General features: G+C 42.4%; 1 protein-coding gene across 4 annotated transcripts in view; it reads left to right on the plus strand.

Annotated features, from left to right (window-relative positions):
- utrn (utrophin) overlaps positions 1–23418 on the plus strand; it is a 158065-nt gene that overhangs the window by 20964 nt on the left and 113683 nt on the right. For 2 of the 4 annotated variants that reach the window (XM_070926100.1, XM_070926101.1), the window contains exons 1-28: positions 4545–4661; positions 6532–6669; positions 6804–6917; positions 7122–7277; positions 7538–7708; positions 7876–8067; positions 8845–8979; positions 10792–10941; positions 11497–11658; positions 11923–12054; positions 12460–12633; positions 12858–13013; positions 13125–13295; positions 13817–13996; positions 14703–14831; positions 15567–15737; positions 15903–15959; positions 16144–16305; positions 17013–17150; positions 17290–17376; positions 17613–17783; positions 18149–18321; positions 20198–20348; positions 21340–21515; positions 21835–21970; positions 22497–22646; positions 22787–22939; positions 23047–23148. In XM_070926100.1, the coding sequence (XP_070782201.1) occupies positions 4560–4661; positions 6532–6669; positions 6804–6917; positions 7122–7277; positions 7538–7708; positions 7876–8067; positions 8845–8979; positions 10792–10941; positions 11497–11658; positions 11923–12054; positions 12460–12633; positions 12858–13013; positions 13125–13295; positions 13817–13996; positions 14703–14831; positions 15567–15737; positions 15903–15959; positions 16144–16305; positions 17013–17150; positions 17290–17376; positions 17613–17783; positions 18149–18321; positions 20198–20348; positions 21340–21515; positions 21835–21970; positions 22497–22646; positions 22787–22939; positions 23047–23148 (4089 nt within the window). In that variant the 5' untranslated portion in view covers positions 4545–4559. Of the gene's footprint in view, positions 1–249; positions 358–507; positions 688–1047; positions 1212–1313; positions 1438–1534; positions 1623–2385; positions 2631–3171; positions 3341–4533; positions 4662–6531; positions 6670–6803; positions 6918–7121; positions 7278–7537; positions 7709–7875; positions 8068–8844; positions 8980–10791; positions 10942–11496; positions 11659–11922; positions 12055–12459; positions 12634–12857; positions 13014–13124; positions 13296–13816; positions 13997–14702; positions 14832–15566; positions 15738–15902; positions 15960–16143; positions 16306–17012; positions 17151–17289; positions 17377–17612; positions 17784–18148; positions 18322–20197; positions 20349–21339; positions 21516–21834; positions 21971–22496; positions 22647–22786; positions 22940–23046; positions 23149–23418 lie in introns of those variants that run through there. The other 2 variants (XM_070926097.1, XM_070926098.1) reach the window with 2 other exon arrangements.

Genomic DNA, 23418 nt, shown 5'->3' on the forward strand with positions numbered 1-23418 from the left:
AGATCCACTATTTTTAATTTAACAGAAACTTTTACATCAAAACTTTATATTCTTCATCCTGCAATTCTCTTGTAACCCTGAACACACATTGTTTGAGTTGGAAATGTGTCCGGCTTTGAATTTAGGCATTGACCTGGTTGTTGAATTCAGAACCTAAAATGTTTTGCACATGTTAACAAGGCTCCAGGACACCGAGACTCTGTTTGCTAAGTAATTTAAGTTTATGCTTTTTCCCCACCCCTCTTGTAGAGTTTGTTTAGAGCGTGGTTGGCAGAGAAAGAGGAAGCCTTGAGTGAAGTACAAACCAGCAACTTTAAGGACCTGAGTGAAATGAATACTAATGTGCGCCAATTAGCAGTAAGTAGTCTGCCAAGTCTTTGTAGTTGGCCTGCCGCCACAGCAGATACTTTAACAATGAACTACCTTTAATTTGTGAACTTTTTTAAATAAGGTTCCCATGTTTAGTGTAGCCTTTGATTCTTTTTTTTTTGTCATTCAATCCTGTAGATTTTAAAGGAAGACATGGAGAAGAAGAGGAGGACTCTCGACCAACTGTCTGATGCGGGACAGGATGTGATATCGGTACTGCGGAGCCCCGAGGCGGGAGCCAAGATCGAGGCAGACACAGAGGAGCTGGCACATAGATGGGACAACCTGGTACAGAAGCTGGAAGACTGCTCCTTCCAGGTGTGTGTGTGTGTGTGTGTGTGTGTGTGTGTATTTTTGCTTTATATTTGCTTCCTGCTTACTGTACTTCTCTACAAAGCTCACAGTTAGCACACCTGAGCTCATAGAGATACAAGGAAACAAGCGTAGGAATTATGCTTAGCCAGAAAAATCAGAATATAGTTTAATTTAAACATGCAGGTGTCACTGTTGGGGAAGCTCTGCAATGTTAATGTGTATTAGGGTTAGTAGGGTACAAATCACTCTATTTTAATCTGTAGTTTTATAGGAAAATGCTCTGGTCACGACTTTGTTAGTTGTGACTTGGTGAGTGTGGTTGATTCTGTCCCATTCTCACTGATGCTCTAACTCACTGCTAAGGTAATGGAAGCTGTGGCGGACTCTGGGATGACTCAGGTGGACGGGCAGGTCATCGTGGATGCAGTTTCTGTAGCTGCGGCTGCTTCGAACGCTGATCAGGAGTTGGCCCCACCTGCTCCTCCTAAGAAACGACTGTTGGAGACGGATGCAGAAGTCAGACGAATGTAAGAACTGGGACACGCACGGCCAGACTGTACCTCCCTTGCCGGAAAAGTGTAAGAATAAAAACACACACCAATACACACACTGTGTTATGTGTTCTGCAGGTTTGAAAATAGGCTTTCTGACCTCCTGGAATGGATTAAAACATGGAAGACATCTGCTCAGGCGCTGGCCTCCACACACCCTGAGACCACACCTGACACACCCGACCTTCAGGAGAAATTAAAGGTAAACCAATGATACGATTTAAGAACAAACTTCAACTTAAAATTGGAGCATATGTTTTGAAAATCTTGAATATTAAATATGTGACCAATCACTGTAGGGTTTGGAGTTGGACCTCACAGCAAAAGAAGCCACAGTTAGTCAAGTGATCCAGGAGGGACGGGGCTTGATGGACCAGCTGGAGAGAGGTATGAAGGAAACAGGAGATTGTCCTTGCTCATTGACACTGAAATGGTACATTGTTGTACATAATGAACCAAATAATAAGTTTTAAACAAATCCATCCAAGTTTTGTCAAATATGTTCTTCTAAAGTGCGCTAAGATAGTGGCTCATATTTATCGTTTCTCAGAGGCTCACGACCACTGGCTCGAGCAGAAATCTTCCATTTCCCTGTTAAATTGTGTTCGTCTTGTAAGCTTTTACTACTTTTCCACAGCTGCTTGGTATTTTCTGGGTATTTACAAGCCTAAATTTTTTATTGTCATTCGGTTTTAGATGCCAGTAATCGGAACGTGTGTTTGTGTGTGTATGTGTGTTTGTAGACAGAGTGGTAAAAATCTGTCAGCCTGCAGGGTTGCTGACTTCATATAACTGCTGAAATGAAGAGGCACTCAGGATTTTTATGTGTTTACACTGTTCTGGAGGCAGTGAGGGGTAGTAGAGCAGCACTGCTAAATTGGAGTAGATTTGTTAAACACCAAACTTTCCATTGAAATCAACTTGTTTTATTCCCTCATATCTGCTGTTCTCTCATCCGTTTTGTGTGTTTTCCAATTTTTTACCCACTAGTGTTTTTACCCTCAGTAGGGTCTCTTTCTCCAAAAAACTCACACAGGCTGTAACACATTCAGACTGAATGATGCAAAAATCTACTTGAGTCTAATTGATTATTTGTTAAGGGCATTTGATGTGAGCCTTTATGTTGGCTTCTGTGTGTCTGTGTGTGTAGAGGGAGTGTGTGTGGACTCGGTGAGGGCAGACATAGACCTGATGCAAACCGAGTGGGAAGTTTGTGCAAGGGAGTTGCAGGCAGCCAGTGAGCGAGTTCACACTCAAAGCCGGGTCAGAGCGGTGTCTGCAGAGCTGGCAGACCTGGACCAAGCCTTGGAGGAACAGGACCGTTGGCTGGACTCTGCCTCGGCTATAGCAAAGTGTGACGAGGTCGAGCTCAGAAGCCTGGGTGGAGAATGTCAGGTGAGAGTCATTGCCTCTGTCCACATTCACCCTGATCTGAATTTCACCTCTAACCCTTTCGTCAGTCCTCTTAAATTCAGCTCATGCATTTCATAAATATTTCAGTTTTCACAGCAGAGGTGAAACACTTTAAAAGACAGTCATAGATCAAACCAACCATTAGGGCAAAATAGAGAAGTAGTAAATAGAAAATAAGTTACAAGGTGCCTGAAATGCTTGTAAAGTCAGTGAAAGGTGTGCAGAGTAAGACGGATAAAACCCTTCCTGGTGTTTCCTGAAGTGTGGAGTTTAGAATTTGAGACTAACTGAGCGGGGAGGGAGAGCCTGTCAGTGTAAAGCATTACTATATCCAGTAATCTGTGAATTTCTCTCCAGACTAACTTATTGATGCAGGTTTCCCATCAATGATCATAGTGTTGCTGGCTTATTTCTAACAAAGTTTATAAAATGCCCCTTTCTGTGTAGATACAGAAAGATGCACAGAAACAGCAAACATTTTCCCAAATTAATGAACTTTCTTTTTCCTCTTGTTGTTCTTTAGTCCCGACTTGTCCAGGTCACTGCCTTGAGTCCACAATTGGAGCAGCTTTCTGCTGAGGCGGGGTCACTGGGAGCCATGCCCTCTCTGAAAGACAACATGGTGGTGGTATCAGCACATCACGCCTCCACACTGCAGCGGCTACAGAGCAGAGAGCAGGAGGTTAACAAAGGTACTTTAGCTGAACTATACCAGAATCATTTGTTAAATCTATGCAGGGGAAACCTGCAGATACCCTTGGTATTAACAGAACCATATGCTTTTCAAGGGAACTGACAGCCTTGAGGCATCCACCTGTTTCACAGTGCTGCAGGACGGAAGATTTAAGCCTTCCTTAAAACATAGACCCATTTTTCTCTCCTTGCTCTCAGCTCAAAGCTTTGAGGTTTATAGGGAGACTGAAAGAGTGATAGCTAAGATCAGCAGAGTTCAGTCCCACAGGAGTTGTGTAAATTTGATCAGTTTTTATATGAATCCTTGGCCAGCCACAAGTAATAGATGATGCCCTTATATGGCCTCCAAATGCTCACAGATGCGTGAATGTTTACGTGAGCGATTGAGTGTAAGATCATACCTCTGTGCCAGCTCCATCTCTACCTGAGGACATGCCTTGGACCTGGAGCAGTCCTGAAAATCACTCACCGTTTTACCTCTGGAATTTACTTTCACTCCTCTCTGCCAAAAACGAGTCTGTAAAGGGAGACTTGAATGCTCTTCTCCTCTCCTGACCATAGGTGTGTGTGTGTTTATGTGTGTGTGTGTGTGTGTTGGGCTTTTATGACTGCGAGGTTTTGGATGAGAGCCAAGGAAAACCATTTTGTTTCTGCTTGAGGGCAGTTTGCCTCTCGCTGGGGCCTCCCTCTATTTCTCGCCCCCCCTCTCCCAGTTACTCTCTATCTCTGCTCTTTGTGTATATAAACATAGCCAGATTATGTTAGCATGAAATCACCTGGTAATTAAAACGCTGACAGAGAAGGAGGAGAAGAGAGACAGCTGAGGAGAGGAAGTGGAGCAGAAATAAATTTTACCATTCAATATAAATGAGGTTGAAGTAGTGACAAATGGTCACTACTTAACTTTTGTTACTCATTTAATCACCTTTGCAACAGGGGGGGAGGGCAGGTTACCTGTGATTTTATAGTGTGTATGTAATCTTGAGAAACACACTGTCAAACATCTGGGATCCTCTTGCAGCATGTAAAACACACATACACAGATAGAGAAATCCCAAACCAGCTCACTGCCCCCTTGTGGTTACAAACCTAGTCCTGATGCAAGTTTTGATACCTTAACTTTATGTACTGTTTTTTTCTCCCCCATTCTCCTCATCCCCCCCCCCCCCACACCTCCCTGGTCTTATTCCAGCTTTGGCCAGTCTTGAGGCTAACCAGATGGTACCAAGCCCAGTGGAGGGTCTAGAGGTCAGGCTGGCCACTCTGAGAGAAGGAATAGCAGACATCCCTACTGCTGAGGGGGCAGTGGAGCGGGCACAGGTGAGAAGTGCATCAAACCATGAGTGAAAACCAAGTTTCCACCATACACACAAGTACTTTAGTATTAAAGTCTCATTAATAATTTTTTGACAGTATTACAAAAATCTTTTTCTATTTTATGGTTTTATCATTTTCCTTCAGAATAAGGCATTCCTAGTTATATAAAGATTAAAATAAATACAATAAAGTGAAAACACAACTGCATATGTTGGAAGAATGAAAAATTGTTGTGGTTTATCTACAGACTGTAGATAAACGCTGATAACACATGTGCCCTCTGACCTCTAAGCTAAAAGGTCGCTTTGTTTGTGTCTGTGCGCTTGTACGTACAGTATATCAGAGTGTTAATCTCTGTCTGCTGTCAGATTTTCTTTTCCAGCACACAATAGGCCCCTTTATCAGCCAGTCACTTCCCTCTGCACTGTATCAAACCTCTGTGTAGGAGGAAAAGGGTGTGTGTGTTTTGGTATGTAGTTTTGTGATAGATGTGTTGTTGTGTTTTGTGTGTGTGTGTGTGTGTGTGTGTGTGTGTGTGTGTTTCGCTCCTCCTCCATCCTTCGGTGGAATGTGGTTCAGTCCGTGCTCTTGTTATCGTGTCAGATAGGGCATGGTGCCGGGGTGGGGTGGGGTGGACTTGGTACATTCTGGGCCGCGTGCCCATGTGTGCAGCATGGAGCTCCTAACAGCTCAGTGTGGAGCCTCTCAACCAGTCAGTCAGCCTGAAGACCACCACATACAATCCCATGACAGCATCTCTGAGTCCTGCTAGCAATTAGCTTAATGATAGAAGGTGTTAGTCACCTGATTGGCTTAGTATTGTTTCTTCATGTTTAAATGGATTCATCTTTCACTATACACAAATGTGAATTACTTATGAAATGATGAATTAATCTAAAAAACTGTAGTAGCAATGTAATCACCAGTGTGTATTAACCTGCGTTCAAGGAAGTTAATGTAATTGGAAGGTTGTAACAGCACATTGCTGCCTTCGTAAAAACACTTTTATTTGTGCTACATTGTTGTCACATCCCTGCATATCATGTACTTTATGTATGGGTTTTTAGGAGTAGTAGTGCTACGTAGGAATGTTTTGAGGAGCAGGTCCCAAAGCACACCAGTGATATGATGCCCATTCCTGTTGACACTATTTCACTGATTGACAGTGGCAAAACAAACAAATTTGTCTTATCTGAGTTATTGTAACAACCAGTTTCCAAGTTGTAAGTGGCATTCACGTCAACATCTAAGTTGTAATTATTGGATAGTGACCGCTTGGAATGTGACAGGAAATACAGAAGAGAGAGAGAGAGGGGGGATGACATGCAGCAAAGGGCCTGGGCTGGAATCAAACCCGGGCCGCTGCAGTAAGGACTCAGTCTATATGGTACACGCTCCACCCAGTGAGCTACCAGGGTGCCCTGAAACTCAATTTTTTTTAAAGGTTCAATACATTTGACATGGCTGAAAATCAAATATGGATGCCTCATATCTGCCAAAGCCCGTTGTTCAAGATAAAGAATCCCAAATGTAATGGGTATAGTGTATCAATGCACAGAACGACCGTCTCGGGTTAGCCTGTGACATAAACTCACAAGTCATAGACACTTTCCCATCTTAACTATCCTACTCATATGGCCATCCAGCCACACACGTTTACAGAACTTCTCAGTCAATCAAAGCGTTTGGGGACCTCGAATCATCTTCTCACCATGGGGATAACTCACGGTTAACATTGTTATTGTTAATGTTAAGGCATCATTTTCTCATGGCAAATTCCTCTACAGGCAATAAGAGTTTCCATGGTTGCTCATTACTTATACACGCACAGTTCGGACATGTCATGTTAAGCCTGAACTCTTGTTCACCTCAGGGCCTGTGTCTAGAGATTGAGCAAACACAGCAAGCCTCTGATCCTGCAGAACTACAAAGATGGAGTCAACTCTCCTCCAGAGCCCGTGAGGAGCTGGGCACACTGCAGTGCATCGTGGGTAGCATGAAGGACAATCAGGTAGAGTAGCTGTAATTAGAGATATAGAGATATAGAAAGCCCCACACACGTGTCACATAGAAGTTTTTTTGTCTTTTACTTTTTAAAATATGAATGTTGTTAATTGAATGTTTAATGTTTAATGCTGATGTTAGGTGCGTTTGGTGGAAGTGGAACGTTGGTTGGATGCTGTTGAGGAACTGTTGTGTCGTGATGGCGGGGGGTTGGGTGACAAGGAGCGTCTACAGGAAGAGCTTAGCCAGTGCAAGGTAAGAGGACAATACAAAAAATGCAAAAAAAAAAATTTATCCAACAGATTTTGACATTCTAATGGTAAAGACACCATGGCTTTACTAAAATAAAGTTGTTTATGTGAAGACTGCAGTCATTTGACAATATAGATTTAGCATTTTTCACTTTCACACATACCTGAATTGGATTTTAATAAAGTATTTTCTCTTTCTGCTAACAAGGAGTATGTGAATGAGATGGAGTCAGTGGAAGGTTCATTGAAGCAGATGGGAGAGAATGTGAGTGCCGTACAGGCGACTGCAGTCCCAGGACTAGCCAAGTGGGGGCAGGATAAGTTGGATGAGTGCCGGGGCAGATGGGAGGCGCTCAGCAAACAGGTGAGGAAAAACTTTTCTCTGTTAGCATTGTGTGCTGTTATGTCCTGCAATTCATGTATGAAAAAGATGTGGCTTCTTCTGTTGTGTGTATGTATGCCTGCATTCATTCATATAATCACAGTGACATTTTAGTGGCACTAACGAGCAGATAAGACCTCTTCCGTAGTTCAACGTCTCATAGGGTCTTTGAAGAGATTGATTTGAGGCCACGTAACTGTTTGTTTTCACTTACACACCTGATGTCATATGCTTCCCTGCAGCTGCTGAGCCACCAGGAGCATGTGGCAGAGAGTCGGGAGAGGCAGGTGAATCTGAGGAAGGACTTGGCGGAGATGCAGGAGTGGATGACCCAGGTGGATGAGGAGTTTCTCATGAGGGACTTTGAATACAAGAGTCCTGAGGAGCTGGAGGCGTCACTGGAGGAGATGAAGGTGGGAGTGGAGGCGTGGATATAAGCTAATAGGAACATTTGGGAACTTTGGGGAAGTATGGGGATCCTCTGATAAACAAAGTGGTTTTGACTGTTGTCTGCTTTATTTGTGTGTAACTGTCTTCCTCTGTTGCTGTCGTCCTCTTTTCCTGTCCTCATCTGTCACAGAGGGCTAAAGAGGATGTGCTACAGAAGGAGGTGAAAGTAAAGATCCTGAAAGACAGCATCAACATGCTGGTTTCCAGAACATCGCCCCCTGGTGGAGGCAGTGCACAGGAGCTGACCTCAGAGCTTGAGGGGGTACTAGCCAATTACCACAAGCTCTGTGACCGCTTCAAGAGCAAGTGCCACACTCTGGAGGTAATGTGTGTGGATGTGAGGTCCCTCTGTGTCGGAGAAGGTTAAAAGATGAAGGACTGGACTGGCTTCAGTTGAAAATGATGGCCACCTATGCTTTTATTGTTGTAAAACAAGTTGCACCACAGCTTTAGAGAAAAGGAAGAAGCTCCTGGTCATACGGACTTTAAGTTGGCTTTGAGTTTCAGGTTAAAAGCTTTTTCGGGTATAAAAAGCTGTTGTGATACATATTCACCTATAAAAAAATCTGAATTTTATGCATGAATGGCCCAATTTGTCCGTCAACTTGCAACTCCCACGGTTCAGAATTGGAATGACATGAAGGTTTATGCGATGTGTCATTTCGTGGGCTCCTTTTGTTCATTTTCATGCGCGGAACAAGAGAAGCTGGAAGGGCAGTGGTAATTCTGGTTTTCAGAGCTAATCTGTGAGTGTAAAATTGTAGTTTGGGGCACTGTTTTTGATTACATCCAACAGACTCTGCAGGGTAAAGGTCAGACATGTCACTGAGTTGTGCTTATGCTCATGTATCCTCTTTGCCTGAAGACCATTAGTCACCATCTCCTCTTTGTCTGCAGAGTTTTGCAGTTTAAAATGAGTATTTTTGTAAAAATGCCTCACAGTGAAGTGTTTTTTTCATATTGTAAGATTGTAAGTGAAGGCATAGTTAATAGAGCTGTCACTTTAGAGTGATGTAATTTATGTTACTCTGGTTGTGCACAACTGTATTTAAATGTTTTTGAGTGTGTGTTTATGTGTGTGTTGGGGTGTACCCTGTAGGAGGTTTGGTCCTGTTGGATGGAGCTGCTTCAGTATCTGGATATGGAGCAGAGTTGGCTCAACACTCTGGGGGAGAAGGTCCAAGCTACTGACAACCTACCAGAGAGCACTGAGGCCGTCAATGAAGCTCTTGAGGTACAAATGCAGACACACTTACTGTAATATCATTTAATTCATCTGTCATCCTATTGTTAACTGTTTTTCTTCTTCCTTTTGTCTCCAGTTAATTCTCTCAGTCTTTTAAAGGGAACATTAAGGGTTTTTGGAATATTTATATTTTTCTTACTTACCCACAGACACAATTATCATGGATGCCTTACTATGCGTGCAGTTTGAACATGTTTAAGGGTGAGACCAGCTTAGCTGAGCTTCATTTTCTGGATGTCTGTGTAATTAGTAGCATCAAAAGTACAGGAGATTCACCATCCTTTCACATGGAACGGTTGTCGCTCTCAATTAATGTTAACATATTTTCTTTACATTGTACAATCGTTAGTTTTTATATACATGTCATGCCAAACATTTCTCCCATCCCACATGTGATTACAAGGCCCTTCTAAATATCAAACATCACAAATATTTCGAGACATCTTCTGGTAACACATAAACAAGATCAAAAAATCAAAAACATTTTATGTACATCGAGATAATTTCAGTAACAACATGTTTATGTGCAAAATTATGTGTGTACGAACATAGAAAATAGTTTACTTTTAAAAGCTTTTATGAAAATGCACATGTTCATCCTCCATGGCCGCAGAAAGTGAATAAGAAGCCTCATATAATCTTTGTTCTTACTTATTGTGGAAATTAGATACTTCATAAATAATAATTTTTTTAATTAGACCAGTCAACTTTGACCATGTTTAGAATTGTATTTATTCTGTACTTATTCTTGTACCTTGTATTTGAGAGGAGCTGCTGCATGATCCAATAGATACGCAGGAATCACCTCACCAGTCAACATGGTGTCTAGTCATTGGTCTGAGACAGGATAAGAAGTGAAAACTGTAATTGTAAATTTCATTAACCAAACCATCCATTTAATATTCTAACTCTGTTAATGACCTCTTTGTCTTTGACTTTGTCTCCCAAATTTCTTCTGGTTTGTCTTGCTCTGTTACTATATCTGTAGACTGCCTGCAGCGTGACTGTCAAACTCGCTTTAATCAAAGTGCTGCTTCTGTAACATTGCATAGTGGTGAAAGAAATTGAAGACCCTTGAAGACAACCCCTCTCCTCTTTGTCCTTATGTGTTTTTGGCTGTTTTTTCTCTCCCCCACCCTCTTTCTCTCTCTCTCCCTGTCTGTTCTTCTAAACCTCCCCTTCTCACCCCTCACCCTTCCCATTCTCCCAGTTTCCTAATCAGACTCACCCCTTTGGTGGGGGTGTTCTCTCTCTCTCTCTCTCTCTCTCTCTGTGTCTGTCTGTCCATTACCTCCGGGAAGGAAAAGCACATTTAATGACCCCCACGTAAACAATGACTGTTGGATCCAAACGAGTGCCGTCACTCGACAAGCTTCTCTCTCTCACTTGTCTCTCATTTCTCGTTCAGTTATCATCTTTTTTCGGTTTGCCTCCATCTGACACACCCAACGTAGCAATTCCTGCATCTGCTCTCCATCTGTCTGCTCAGCTTTTGGCTCTTTCTCAGTCTATCACACACATACACATACACACACACACTTTAGGTTTTTCACTAATTCACTTCTCTCTGGTGGTTTCTAGCTATTTCAATCTTGCTATTTTTTTCTAGTGTCTGCAGCTAGTTTTTGTAAGCTGTGAAGCAGTTTACCTTTCTTGATCTTTGTTGTGGCTTCATCAAAGGACTATTTTATTGTTGTCTGGGAATTTCACTTCCTCATGCTCACTTAATTTCCTCCCCTTTTTGCTTGATTTTTCTGATTCTTTGCCCATACATTTACTCTTTTCTCCATTCACCACCAGTCTTTGGAGAGTGCGCTTCGCCACCCTGGGGACAACCGGACGCAAATCAGAGAGCTGGGTCAGACGCTGATAGACGGGGGCATACTGGACGAACTCATTAGCGAAAAACTAGAGGCCTTCAATTCCCGTTACGAGCAGCTCAACCACCAGGTCAGGACCTTGTCTTTGTGTGTAAGCAAATGTGGGATGTGCATGTGTGTTTGTTACGTTAGAAAAAAGGCATCCATTATGTGCTATGTTTGGATTTCTTTTTCAGACCTATGCATTTGCTTTAACTGTAGAAATTTGTTTCCCAAAACATATCCATACCAGTTAATGTATTAAAATTGAAATTGATAATGATACCACATTTATGATGTTTCATATTAAAAATATTTGCATTTTCATTATAGGTTACACTATATCAGCACAAAGCTTATTTGATTATTTTGCGCTTGGTACACGGTATATTTATGAGCGTCTTTAAGCATTTGGTTTCTCTTTGCATTATCACATCAAGTGAAGTACAATAGGAAAAACCTGTATTTCCGATGGGTGATTACTTTCTTGAGTATAGCTGTTAATATTAAATATACCAGCTATTATATTCAGTCTTCTCCACAGTTTTAGGTTATAAACTTCCCCTTTGTTGCTTTCATCTGGAATATCAGAATATTGACATCCCTGACTGTGAAATATTCAAACCCTTGATTTGATGTCTTCCAGGCGGTGAACAGGCAGATCAGCCTTGAGCAGCAGCTGCAGACCCTGAAGGAGAACGAACAGGCGCTCCAAACACTGCAGGAGTCTCTGAGCCAGCTGGACCACACTCTCACCTCCTACCTCACTGACCGCATCGACGCTTTCCAGCTCCCACAGGAGGCACAGGTACAGTACTGCATGTGCACAACACACACTCTCACATCCAGAGGAGTTACCAGACAAGATGCGACACTTGGGGAGGAACCAAAACTTGATGGATTTTACTTCATGAAGTATCATCTCACTTGTCTGTAGGCTCCTTCCACCTTCATGCCTCAACTCCTAAGTGTGTTAAATGTACATCAACACTTGCATAACACAGTAGGTGTAAGAGGGTCTGTCTGTATGAGTGTACATATACTCATGTGTTCATATCCACTTTTCCTTCAGACCATCGGGGCAGAGATCGCAGCCCACGAGGTGACAGTGGAGGAGATGAGGAGGAGGAACGTGGCCAACCTGCCTCCCCCCACCGCTGATGGCAAAGCTGCTCGAGGTGGGACCATGCTGGACCAGCTACAGGTAACACTGACTCCTACTGGAGAACATCAAGAACTGCAGGAAACTGATGTCAGACTGGTTTCTCCTCCTGGTACCATAATCATGACATTAAATTAATACTAGCAATACAGATCTTTCTTCTGTGGAGCATTGATAAGAGGCGTCAGACTCATTTTACTGATGGATGATTTGTTTCATATTGGTTAAGGTTTATCTAGTTGATTAATAGTTTCCAAGGTTGTCATTTAACACTTATTATTCTTATATTGCCATTATGTTGTTTAGACATTATTATTATTTTTCACAAGCAGTGGAAAATAAACAAAATATACAGAATCATGGCAGCATGGTAAGAGAAGTGTGTGTGTTATCTGTGTTGTAACACAGATGTGTAACTTTACTAACCTCTCCCTTCACCCACTGCAGAGGAAACTGCGGGAGATTTCCACAAAGTATCAGCTGTTCCAGAAGCCAGCTAACTTTGAGCAACGCATGTTGGACTGTAAGAGGGTCCTGGATGGTGCCAAGGCTGAGCTGCACATTCTGGATGTTGGGGATGTGGACCCCGAAAAAATACAGTCCCACCTCAGTGGTTGCATGGTGAGAGCTACAACATTCTTGATCTCTCTTTTACACAAACACAAATGGTTAATTTGTTGCTGATTGCGTGAACTGCTCTGTGTTCACAGCACAAATGTAACAGGGTATACAATTGTTTAAGGATACATAAACATCTGCCAGCCTAGCTACCTATTCATGTAGACACAAACATGAAAAGTATTTCACCCTCAGTTATAAGCTCATTTTCCTTTTTTTATTTATAGAAACTATACAAGTTGCTGAGTGAGGTGAAGCTGGAGGTGGAGACGGTGATAAAAACAGGTCGACAGATTGTGCAGAAACAGCAGACGGAGAACCCCAAGGCCATGGACGAACAGCTCACTGCTCTCAAACTGCTTTACAATGACCTGGGGGCACAGGTAACTTTTTAGGGAACTTTTAAAGCAAATTAATTCTTGTTAAACGAAACGCAGCTCATGTTGGATTATAAGTATCTCTTAAAGGCACCTTAATTTCCCTTCTCTTTACAGGTGACGGAGGGCAAGCAGGACCTGGAAAAAGCTTTGTCTCTATCTCAAAAGTTCCAGAAGGAGAGCGCCGCCCTGCAGGAGTGGCTGACAGCCAATGAGGCTCAGCTCCAGCAGAAGAACAGCTGTGAAGACATGCCAGCTGACATTGATGCTGAGATTGCATGGGCTAATGTGAGTAACTGTCCAAACCTTTTATCACATCTCCTCAGCAGGAGCAAAGAAGTGCTTCTGCTTCTGGCCAGCAGGTGGAGCAGAAGTACAGTATGATGGAGACACCAATCGCTCTCTGTCTGGATATGATTTATGAAAAGAGGACAACTGCGGGACTATTGGGAATGCTTCAGTGTTAAAATGCGCTGAATGAATCCATATCCACCCTTTAAAAGGAGAAGAAGTCTTCAGAGTTGTATCACTGTTTTTGTCTTTTCAGTGGCACTCTCCTCTCTCTGAGAGACTGAAACTTTTATATGATCCCACAAACTAAACCGACCCCCTTTTTGACCCCTTGACTCAAAAGAAGCAGCGACAGTATTAAAACTGAAACAGTATGAATTTTAGTCACAGTCTTTAACAGCATGTGTGTTGTGCAATAACTCATATCAACAGCTAGCTGATATGGCAATAAATTGTTGAAACATGAACCCGTTTAATATACTGTATATTGTGTGTGTGTGTGTGTGTCCGTCCACCAGGGCCTGCTGAAGGAGTCGGAGCGTCGTAAGGTGGAGCTGTCCAGCCTGACGGAGACCAGCGCTGGTCTGCAGACTCTGGTGGAGGGCAGCGAGGCTCAGTTGGAGGACAAACTCTGTGGCCTCAATGAAGGCTGGGGCCGCGTCCGCACCTGGACCGAGGACTGGCTTAGTGCTGTGCTGGTGAGTGCAGATATTTTACACAGTAAGGCTTAATAAATAAAGAGTTGCTGTGTTGTTTATTTAGGTTTTCTGAGTAAGTAGATTCTCCCACCTGCTTTAAGTTTTATAGTTATATGCTTAAACAAGACTTACTTGTGAACAAGTGAACAAAGGCACAGAGGTGAATAAATGTATTTTGTCTTAGTTGTACCCTTTAGCATGCAATTATTCTGGGTAATGAGAATTCTTCCAATTACTACTGCATTTATAAGACATATCAAATGTGCTGGAATAATTTAAGTGATATGTTTTGAAATTCTAAAGTTCATTGAATTTAAAGTTGTTTTTCCCAACCTTTGAAAGATAAAAAAAATTATTTCTTTGAAGGAATTACAACACCAATAAAACATTTCCTCATTATTCTGTGTAAGTCAAATGATTGCAGTAGTAGTGGCAAAGAAACTAAAAATCAAGAACAAAACAAGGACACGCAAATCACCTCTTCAGTAAAAAACATATTTACCATTTGAACAAAAGACCAAGAAGTGTTTCTTCCTGTAATTGTGCACTGCAGCAAGTCATTTAAAGGTTATGAAAGCTCAGAAATTCTCTTTGTTTTAGATTAAGTAGAAAATGAGGAAAACACAGGAGGACCTTTAACAGTAATTCATGTTTTGTCTCCTAATGGAAACACTGAGCCTTTGTTTTTTTAATTGCATGTCTGCAGAGTCACCAGAATGAAGTGGAAATTTTTGATGAGAACTTGGCTCACATCAGCACCTGGCTCTACCAGACCCAGATCCACCTGGACGAGGCCGAGCGGCTCGCCCCGACAGAGAGGGAAAATGTGGTGAAGGTAAAGCAGATGGAGTCATCACATTGTGAGAGAGAAAACATCAGTATGAATAAAGTGAGAGTGGATACGGTACACCTGGCACATAAAGGATAGCTAAAACTTGTGAAGTTACCAGTCTTTTTCCATATTATCATTACAAAGTCATTAGTTTATACTATTTTTCATTGACTATAAAGTCTGAAAATATGTAAAAAACTGGCAGAGCTTATACCATGACATGCGTCATTTAGAACTGCATTATGGAAATCACTTCCTTTGGCAAGGAAATGCATTCTGCTGGAATCCATCAAGGAAATCCCCTTCCTGTTACCTTGTGTTATAGAGAGATTTTAATGCTAAATGCCCTCATTTTGGATTGTCCACTGTTGCTAAGATGGGAATTTTCTAGAAGGACACATATTTGGACACTATTTGGATTTTGTCTATTCTTTTAGGCTAAATGAGGAAAGAGGAGAAGTTGAGCCTTTTTATGGGAGTGTCAAATAATTTATCTTGCAGTTATATTAAATTCTTAACCCTTCCCCTTTTCCCACCATGACAACTGAAGGTCTCCACTAAATATCAGCTGGTGGCTGGGCCTGTTAACCTTCACAGTACATCAGTACATGCTGTGCTAAGCTCTTTGGTCCGAAACAAGGCTACACTGCCATCCAGTCTGAGAGAGGATGACTGATAGCATAAACTGATGAATAAATATATAAATATATGACCAGCTACACTGTGGTCTGTCCTCAGCATATGCTAGAGGAGCTGGAGGACATCAGTCTGCGTGTGGACAACGTGAAGGACCAGGCTATCATCCTGATGACCAGCAGGGGGCCCGCCTGCCGAGATGTGGTGGAGCCCAAACTGGCTGAGCTCAACTGCAACTTCGACAAAGTTTCCCAACACATTAAAACTGCCAAGGTATGAAAGCGCAAACTGTATGTAAACCAACATCTATTATCACCTTTTACTAATGTGGATTCATTGTGGAATTTAAACCTGCTGTACGCACAAAACAGGTTACAACGAAGCATGTGGTATAGTCTGTAAAGTCACTCTGTCTGTTCCTTGTCTTTTGGCTTTCAGATGATGACCAGTCTGGAGTCTGGTGGTGTGGAGTTGAACCAGCACGTCTCTCAGCAGGTACAAGAAACTTTTTCTTTCATTGTCATCCAAACTACATTCAAATAGACTTTTTAGAGAAAATACTGCATTTGGAGTCAGTGTATTATCACAAATGCTACCACAACTGAACACTCGGGCAGTCATATAATTGCAGTTATTCTACCTGTTTGACCTGAGGTGTGTTTTTGCTCTGTCTCATCAGGTCATCCACAGCCCGGAGATTCGAGCAGAGAGTCAGAGTCGCAGTCGTCCCGCTGATGCTCTGGTCCTCAGTGAGGTGAAGGAGCTCGAGGCAGAGCTCCAGGACACACTGAGGGCCCTCCAGCAGCAGCAGGACCCAGCAATCGTCTTGGATGATGAGAAGGTACACAAGGTCACCTCTCATTTTCATCCTTTTGTGGCATTTTTGTTTTGTTTTCTTTCAAAGAAACCGTACTCACAATGATGATGATTGATAATTATGCTAATATTATGAGATATATCAAATAGATCCCCACATGTTGTAGTATTACAGAAAGGGAAATAAGTGCTCTGTCCATTGTTTGGTTTCTGTTAAGGTTAGCCTTCCAGCAATTTCCCAGAGAAATTTGAAAACACACAGGAAAAAAATGCCCCAGGTTGCTTATTATTCTCGTTCTGAGAATGAGATTTTCTATGAGCCACAGGCTATATAAAGCTGCCACCTGATAAGACTAGCTTTGATTGGGCATTTCAAGGCCTAGCAAGTTTGGAATTCAAGCTGTGTTATCAAGGTTTATGACGTTAAACAAACCTGACCAGTCCAAAGCAAGGTCAGTGTTTCAGTCAGGAAGCTCTTGTGTTTTAAACGGTATTTTCCCGAGAAGCGTCTACAGCGTCTGAGCAACTTGTTGCTTGTTTAGCAAAGGAGCAACTTGCAGCTAATGACAGTTTCTGGTGTGTAGGTTTTTATTTTCTATGCTAACTGAATTGATAGATTCAAGATGAGTTGAAGATTGCTGTAGTTTTGAAAAGAAAACAATCTCCAAATAAGTTGGACCTGACTCGAAGCCTCTTGAACTTGAACTCATTTGATCTGTCTCTCTGCATCAGATGGATGAGGAGAAAGCCAGCGTGGAGGACTTGCTGAGAAGAGGAGAAGAACTGCTGCAACATACTTCAGACGAGGGCCAGAGGGAGGAGTTGAGACTTCTGCTGCTCCGGCTGCAGAGCCAATATTCTGCTCACAGGGTGAGATGCATCAAAAAATATGCTGTGTCTTTCGTAAGCAGGGTTTATATGGGAATGTTTTTTTTTATCTAAGAAAATGTAGCTATCTGTCATATTGTGTTTGCAGTTTGCTTAATGTGTGTGTGTTTGCCTGTTTTAGGAGTTGAGGGTGCTACGAATCAGGCAGGTGGAGGAGTCGTCGTCTACTTACACCTTCACAGAGCAGATAAGAGAGTTTTCAGTCGAGGTGAGGGATTCACACATGCGTAAGCACGTGTTCTGTACACAGACACTGACTAGGATGTCACTTTAATCATGGAATTGTGTCTTTCACTGTAAGTGCTTGATTGGGTTGACTGTAGTGTTAGTTCAGTATAGTGTGACATGTTGTATTATCATGTGGCACTATATGTTAATATTATACACTTTTCCTCTCTCACTTCCCTCTGCCCTGTGTTTTTCTCCTGCTCCTGTGTGGTGTAGGAGATGTCTTCAGTGGAGCGTAGCAGAGCTCCTTCACTGAGTCCCTCCGACTACCTGTTGGACATCAACAAAGTGCTCCTCGCCATGGCAGACAACGAGTTGCTTCTGAACTCCTCTGAGCTCAGCGGGGGGCTCTACGAAAACTTTTCTAGCCAGGAGGACACACTGAGGGTGGGTCGTCACTCGTATAACCCAACCTGCTAAGTTTAAAAGATTGTCATTGTAAACATGTCCCAAAAATTATCTGTGATATTGCACTGTGTTTGCTTTTTGTATTGTAGTATTCCAAAGTTAAACAAGAAGAACACAGTGCCATAAAGGATTAAGCTCTGGAATAAGACCGGGGGCCAAATGTGTCTTTTCTTTAGAAGTGATCAGCAGAATATTAATGTCCGACTGTCTCAAATAATCAGCTGTCACAATTGAAGTGATGCGATTTTCTTCTGCTAGCGCCACTTAACATCTCATTTGCTGTGTGAACTTCATAGGGCTTTAATCTGTCTCTTTTCCTTCATCCTCCTTTTTTCTTTTCACAGAATATCAAAGAGAATCTAGAGCGTCTTAGTGAGCAGGTCACAGGCATCCATGAGCGCCAGCCTGATGCCATTCGGGATGCTTCGCCGGCTGAGGTCGCCCAGATTGGAGACTCCCTCACACAGCTCAACGCAGAGTGGGACCGCCTCAACCGCATGTACAGCCACCGCAAGGGGTGCGTGCACCAACTTCACACACAACCAGCACAACAGACCACATTGTATATGCACTGATCGACTAGACGTCAGAATCAAACTTGAACAAGTCTTTCACAGGAAGTAGAAGAGAGTAAGCGAACTAGCTGCTATTTTCAGATGTGAATGTGTGTATCTTGATATGTGGTCGGAGCTGCAGGGACATTAAATGCCAGCTGTCTGCAAGTCAGGAGACAGCAGGAAACGATAGAGAGATAGACCAGGACAATCAAGCACCCTACACACACACACACACACACACACACACACACACACACACACATACATTGACCTTGATTACTATCAAAACAATTCCTTGGGCATAAACAGTCTCATGCCTATTCACATATTCACTCACTCATTCACTTACTGACACACATGCACCCACACACACACACACACACACTGGGTGACCTTGACTAACATCAACATAATTCCTAGGGCATAAACAGTCTACAATTGCTGAGCACAGTAAGTGCACGTGCTAGAATAAACTAGTAAGCTAATTTTGAAGATTGCACACAAATGCTGAAGCACTCCATCTGTAATCACAATAACCTCTGGGGGTCATTAAAAATCGGAAGAATGGAGTATATTTTGTAAAATTGTTCATCCAAAACTAATTTCCTCACCTTGTCTCTCTGATCAGATTTGTTGTGCTCCGAGCGTCGCTGTAAGAGGAAATAGCCCTCATGCCGACCATCAACGCGATAAAGATCTGTTTTTTGTATTAGGCGTTTTAAGTAATCAGGCTCTCGGTCTATGCTGATTTATTCAGTAGCGTCTATGTGAACTTTCCAGTGTTGTCAGGTGTTCCTGATTGTTATGACATTTTCTGGTGTTTAATAGAGGTCAACTGTGCCATTTTTCCTTATCACAAACTGTAGAATTTCTCAGTGGGTAAACACCATTGTACTGTAAGAGACCAGAATTCCTCCATTTCTCATTCCTTTCTATATTAAGCCCACTCAGACTTAAACAAGAGCAAAGTGGTAAAGAAAATATTTGTAATTAGTTATTAAGTAGCAATCAAAGCCAGAATCCACTGTCATCATTCAAATCAAGAACGCTATGAAATCGACTGAGCTTTAAGTTAAAGAAGAAAAATGAAAAAGATTCTTAAAAAGATTATTGTTGGTAATTGTATCTCTGCCTTTTATTAAGGAAAGTGAGTGGACTTCCACAGTGTGGAGATTTGCATTTGTGTGTTGTTAAAAAAAAAAAAAAAAATATCCACACACAAACATCAGGATCATTAATCATAGGTACTGTGTGACACACACACACAAACCAGCATGCACTTTTGGACCAAGCCCAGTTTTCAGATGTGCATACACTACCTCCCTTCTGCAGGTGTTATACATACACCTGCACATACAACTTTGTACTTAAAGGACAGGTTTGCAATTTTCTGTCTTAAATCAATAGTCAGGTCCTTGTTCATACTGGCCAGAAAAGACCCCTTCCTGATAAGTGAGCGGACAAAATCCACAGTCCTCCTTTTGTGCAAAAATATATTCAAAGTTTTTTTCTGAAGCTTATATGAGGCTTCAGCTGTCTGCGTTAAAGGAGCCCTGTGGAGTATTCTTGTAAACAAACCAAAGTTATGTTTACATTCAGTGTTACTCAGTAAAAGTGTGTGTGTGTGTGTGTGTGTGTGTCCTTGAGGTCTAACAAACATGTTGAATGCCTTTCCTTCCTCATAAAACATTGCATTATTTACACCCATGTTTACTTGCTAGCGGCCTTCTTCTTCCCCGCCTTTGTTAGTGCATTGCTGCACACCTTGGCTGTGTTGCCGCTGCCTGTAGATCGATGGCAATAGTGTGACGTGTGTGTTTCTTTGATCTGCTGCAGGAGTTTTGACCGCGCCATAGAGGAGTGGAGGCAGTTCCACTGTGACACCAATGACCTGAGCCAGTGGCTGACCGATACAGAGACTCTGCTGTCCGAGAGTGTTGGCCCTGATGGACAGCTGGATCTAGACTCTGCACGACAACACCAAGAGGTCAGTGGAGGGTGAAGGAGCACTTGGAGGTCTGAATATGTGTGACTGCCGGAATTTACATGTAGGCTGCAGTATTTCACATGATTTTTACATGTGCATTTGGTCACACCAAGTGCAGAATATTGATTTGTATTTTTACATATTTTTATGACATTATAGAAAACCTTCATGCATTCCACCTTTATCTTTATAAACTCGAATTATTTAAATATAGACCCACAATATCCCATATGTTCACAAGCTCAAAGCAAGATTATTACCTTCCCAGGATGCAGTATTTATATGTTTGAAATATAAGCAGCTAGATGGTTGGAAATGTTAGACAGGAAATAATTGCATTTTGTTCGCCAAGGGGAAAGAAATCGGTGCTGTACTGTACTGAATAAACAAACACACTGCACATCTAACTGTTCATTATGCAGAGCGAGAAATGGAGCAAGTGAACTGAAGAGTAAGATGAGAAGGGGGCTCTGATTTTGCTTTGTTTGATTACTAAAGCAGCAATTTCATTTCCAAGGGGAATTAAATTCTCTGAAGCCGCTGCATTATCATTGACAGCACCACCACCATTAACACCTTTATCAGTGTGATTTGCAAAGCTGGAGCTATACTCCATCTGTCTAGCTCCTTTACATGTTTCTACAGTTGCTGAGAATGAGATGAGGGATCAAGTGGATGGGAATTGAGAGATCAATTAGCTGATTCACCCTTTAGCGGACTTAACAATCACTCACCCTACTTTACAGGTCTCGGCAAGTTAAATCTCTCTTAGTGGAAGTAGAGATTTGGCAGCTTAAATCTTGATGTGCCACAAATCATGCCAACATGTCAATCACAGATTTGCTTGGAGAGATGGTCTTGAGCAGGGGATTTGGCCCTGAGTGAATCGGCTTATGCTGTTTGATTGATCCCTGATTCCACCTTTTTTTGTGTGTTTTTTCCTCTGTCACTATCCCTCATGCTCTCTTTCATTCCTTTATACATATTTTAGGAGCTAGAGGAAGGTCTTTCCAGCCACCAGCCTGTCCTGGCTGTACTGACCCGCACTGGGGAGCAGATAATTGGGCAGCTGTCATCCCCTGACGGATCCCTGCTTGAAGAGAAGCTAGACACCCTTGGTCAGCGTTGGAGAGCTGTCAACCGCCAGGTCCTTGAGAGGCAGCGCAGGTAATGTTTCCTCGGAAACACACAGGATGTTACGTCACATATGGGTTGAAAAGATTAAGGGCACGTGGTCAAACGTGGATTTCGACTCATATGATACATATCATTGCTGTGTCTTGACTTTACAACATTTGGTTTTACAGTATAATGTAGCACAGAGGTGAGCGCTCCCCCTCCATCACTGACAGTCTTCATTTTTTTATCAGTGTGGTCAATCATTCATTTAAATGTAAATTTTTAGGATTATGCCTGCAACATGCGGTTTATGGAGATCCTAATCTGAGTAGATAATGTATGTGTGTGTGTGTTTGTGTGTGTACAGGCTGGCTGGAGGGGACCCGGCCCTGTCAGACCTGGTGAGGAGACGTGAGGAGCTGGCTGTATGGTTGGAGCAGGCAGAAAACGCTGTCAGCTCTTTGCCTGTCACTGCCACGGACAAGAACCTCAAAGAACTTAAGGTACAGCAAGTCCCCAAACATGCTCAAGTTGTGTGATTCATGGGCGTGCAGAGATTTCTATTTCTGCTCCAGAGCCTGGTAGATTCAGCTTTCACTTTTATGGTCAGCTCTGACCATCTTGTGTTTTCATTTGTTTCTTTTCCCTGTTTGCTTCACTGTAGACACAAGTTGCTCTCTGTGTCTCAATCACAAGCAAAACCTGTCAAACCCAAACATTCACAGAAAGAACTCTCACATATCTTGTTTTCAAAAATGCTATTTTGTTGAAGGAAATACAATAACTCAATGTTTTCTGTCTTCATTCTTTCCTGACAACAACCTCAGACTTTTCTTCTGTGGAGACACATTGTGAAAAGTACAATGAATGATGTTATGCGGCAATATGGAACAACTCTATGTTCTTCTTCTGACCTTCACAGTATCACGTCTTAATTTCCTTTTACTTATTTTACTCTCGTTTTGTTTGACTTCATCGAATCAATCCATCTTCGTGGATTTAAGGGTCAGTGCTTTCTTTTCCTTGCAGGCCCTTGCCGAGGAAATGGATGCACAGAATGAACGTCTCGGATGGCTTAACAAGCACGCCCCTCAGATCCTGGCCAGTCCAAGTGTGAGCCTTCAGAGCAGAGACCAGCATGTCGGCAAACTGAGAGCCATCAACCTCAACTGGAGCAAGGTGAGAGTCGTACCAACACTACATCCAAGCTATTATATATATATTCTAACTTTTAACATTGATTTTTATTAGTTTGTTATTTTCCTTCTCTGCTGTCTCTCTCTTCATCGCTCATTTTATACGCCCCCTTTCCTCTGCAGGTGACCCATGAGTTGTTGGACAAAGTGGGGGAGGTGGAAACCAACCTGCAAAGTCATGCCCAGTTCCAGGACCGGATGAACAGACTTACTGACTGGGTCGTCGTCACACACCAGACAATCATGACCAGAGGCCTCAGCCCTGGCCAGGCGCAGGTAGATCATCTGAATACATCATAGGAACCAACACACCTAACCTCACTAAAAATCCATTTGTCACAGACACAAATGTTGTACCTAAAATGAGTTCTCACCTGTTGCAGGCTCTGGAGGCCTCCATGAAGGACAGGAAGAAGGACCTGGAGGACCTGTTGGCTCATTCTATAGAGTTACAGAGACGACAGCAACTGTTGCCTCAGGAAAAGGTCCCAGTTTCCGTAGTGACATGGTTAAATAAAGAAATACTGCTAATTGTATCAGAATCAGAATCAGAAATACTTTATTGATCCCCGGGGGGAAATTGTACTGTAGCATGTTTGTAGCTTGTATGCTTGTATGCTTATAGCATGTAATTATACCGTATTGCACTGTTAAAGTGCCACGACCCCACCTTAGGTAGTTTTATGCAAAATTAATTGGCTGTTTTATTAAAATGGAGTGTATCCACTCTGTTTCCTGTTGTCAGTCATTAATTA

Source organism: Enoplosus armatus, chromosome 19 (assembly GCF_043641665.1).
Source record: "Enoplosus armatus isolate fEnoArm2 chromosome 19, fEnoArm2.hap1, whole genome shotgun sequence".
Lineage (NCBI taxonomy): Eukaryota > Metazoa > Chordata > Actinopteri > Centrarchiformes > Enoplosidae > Enoplosus > Enoplosus armatus.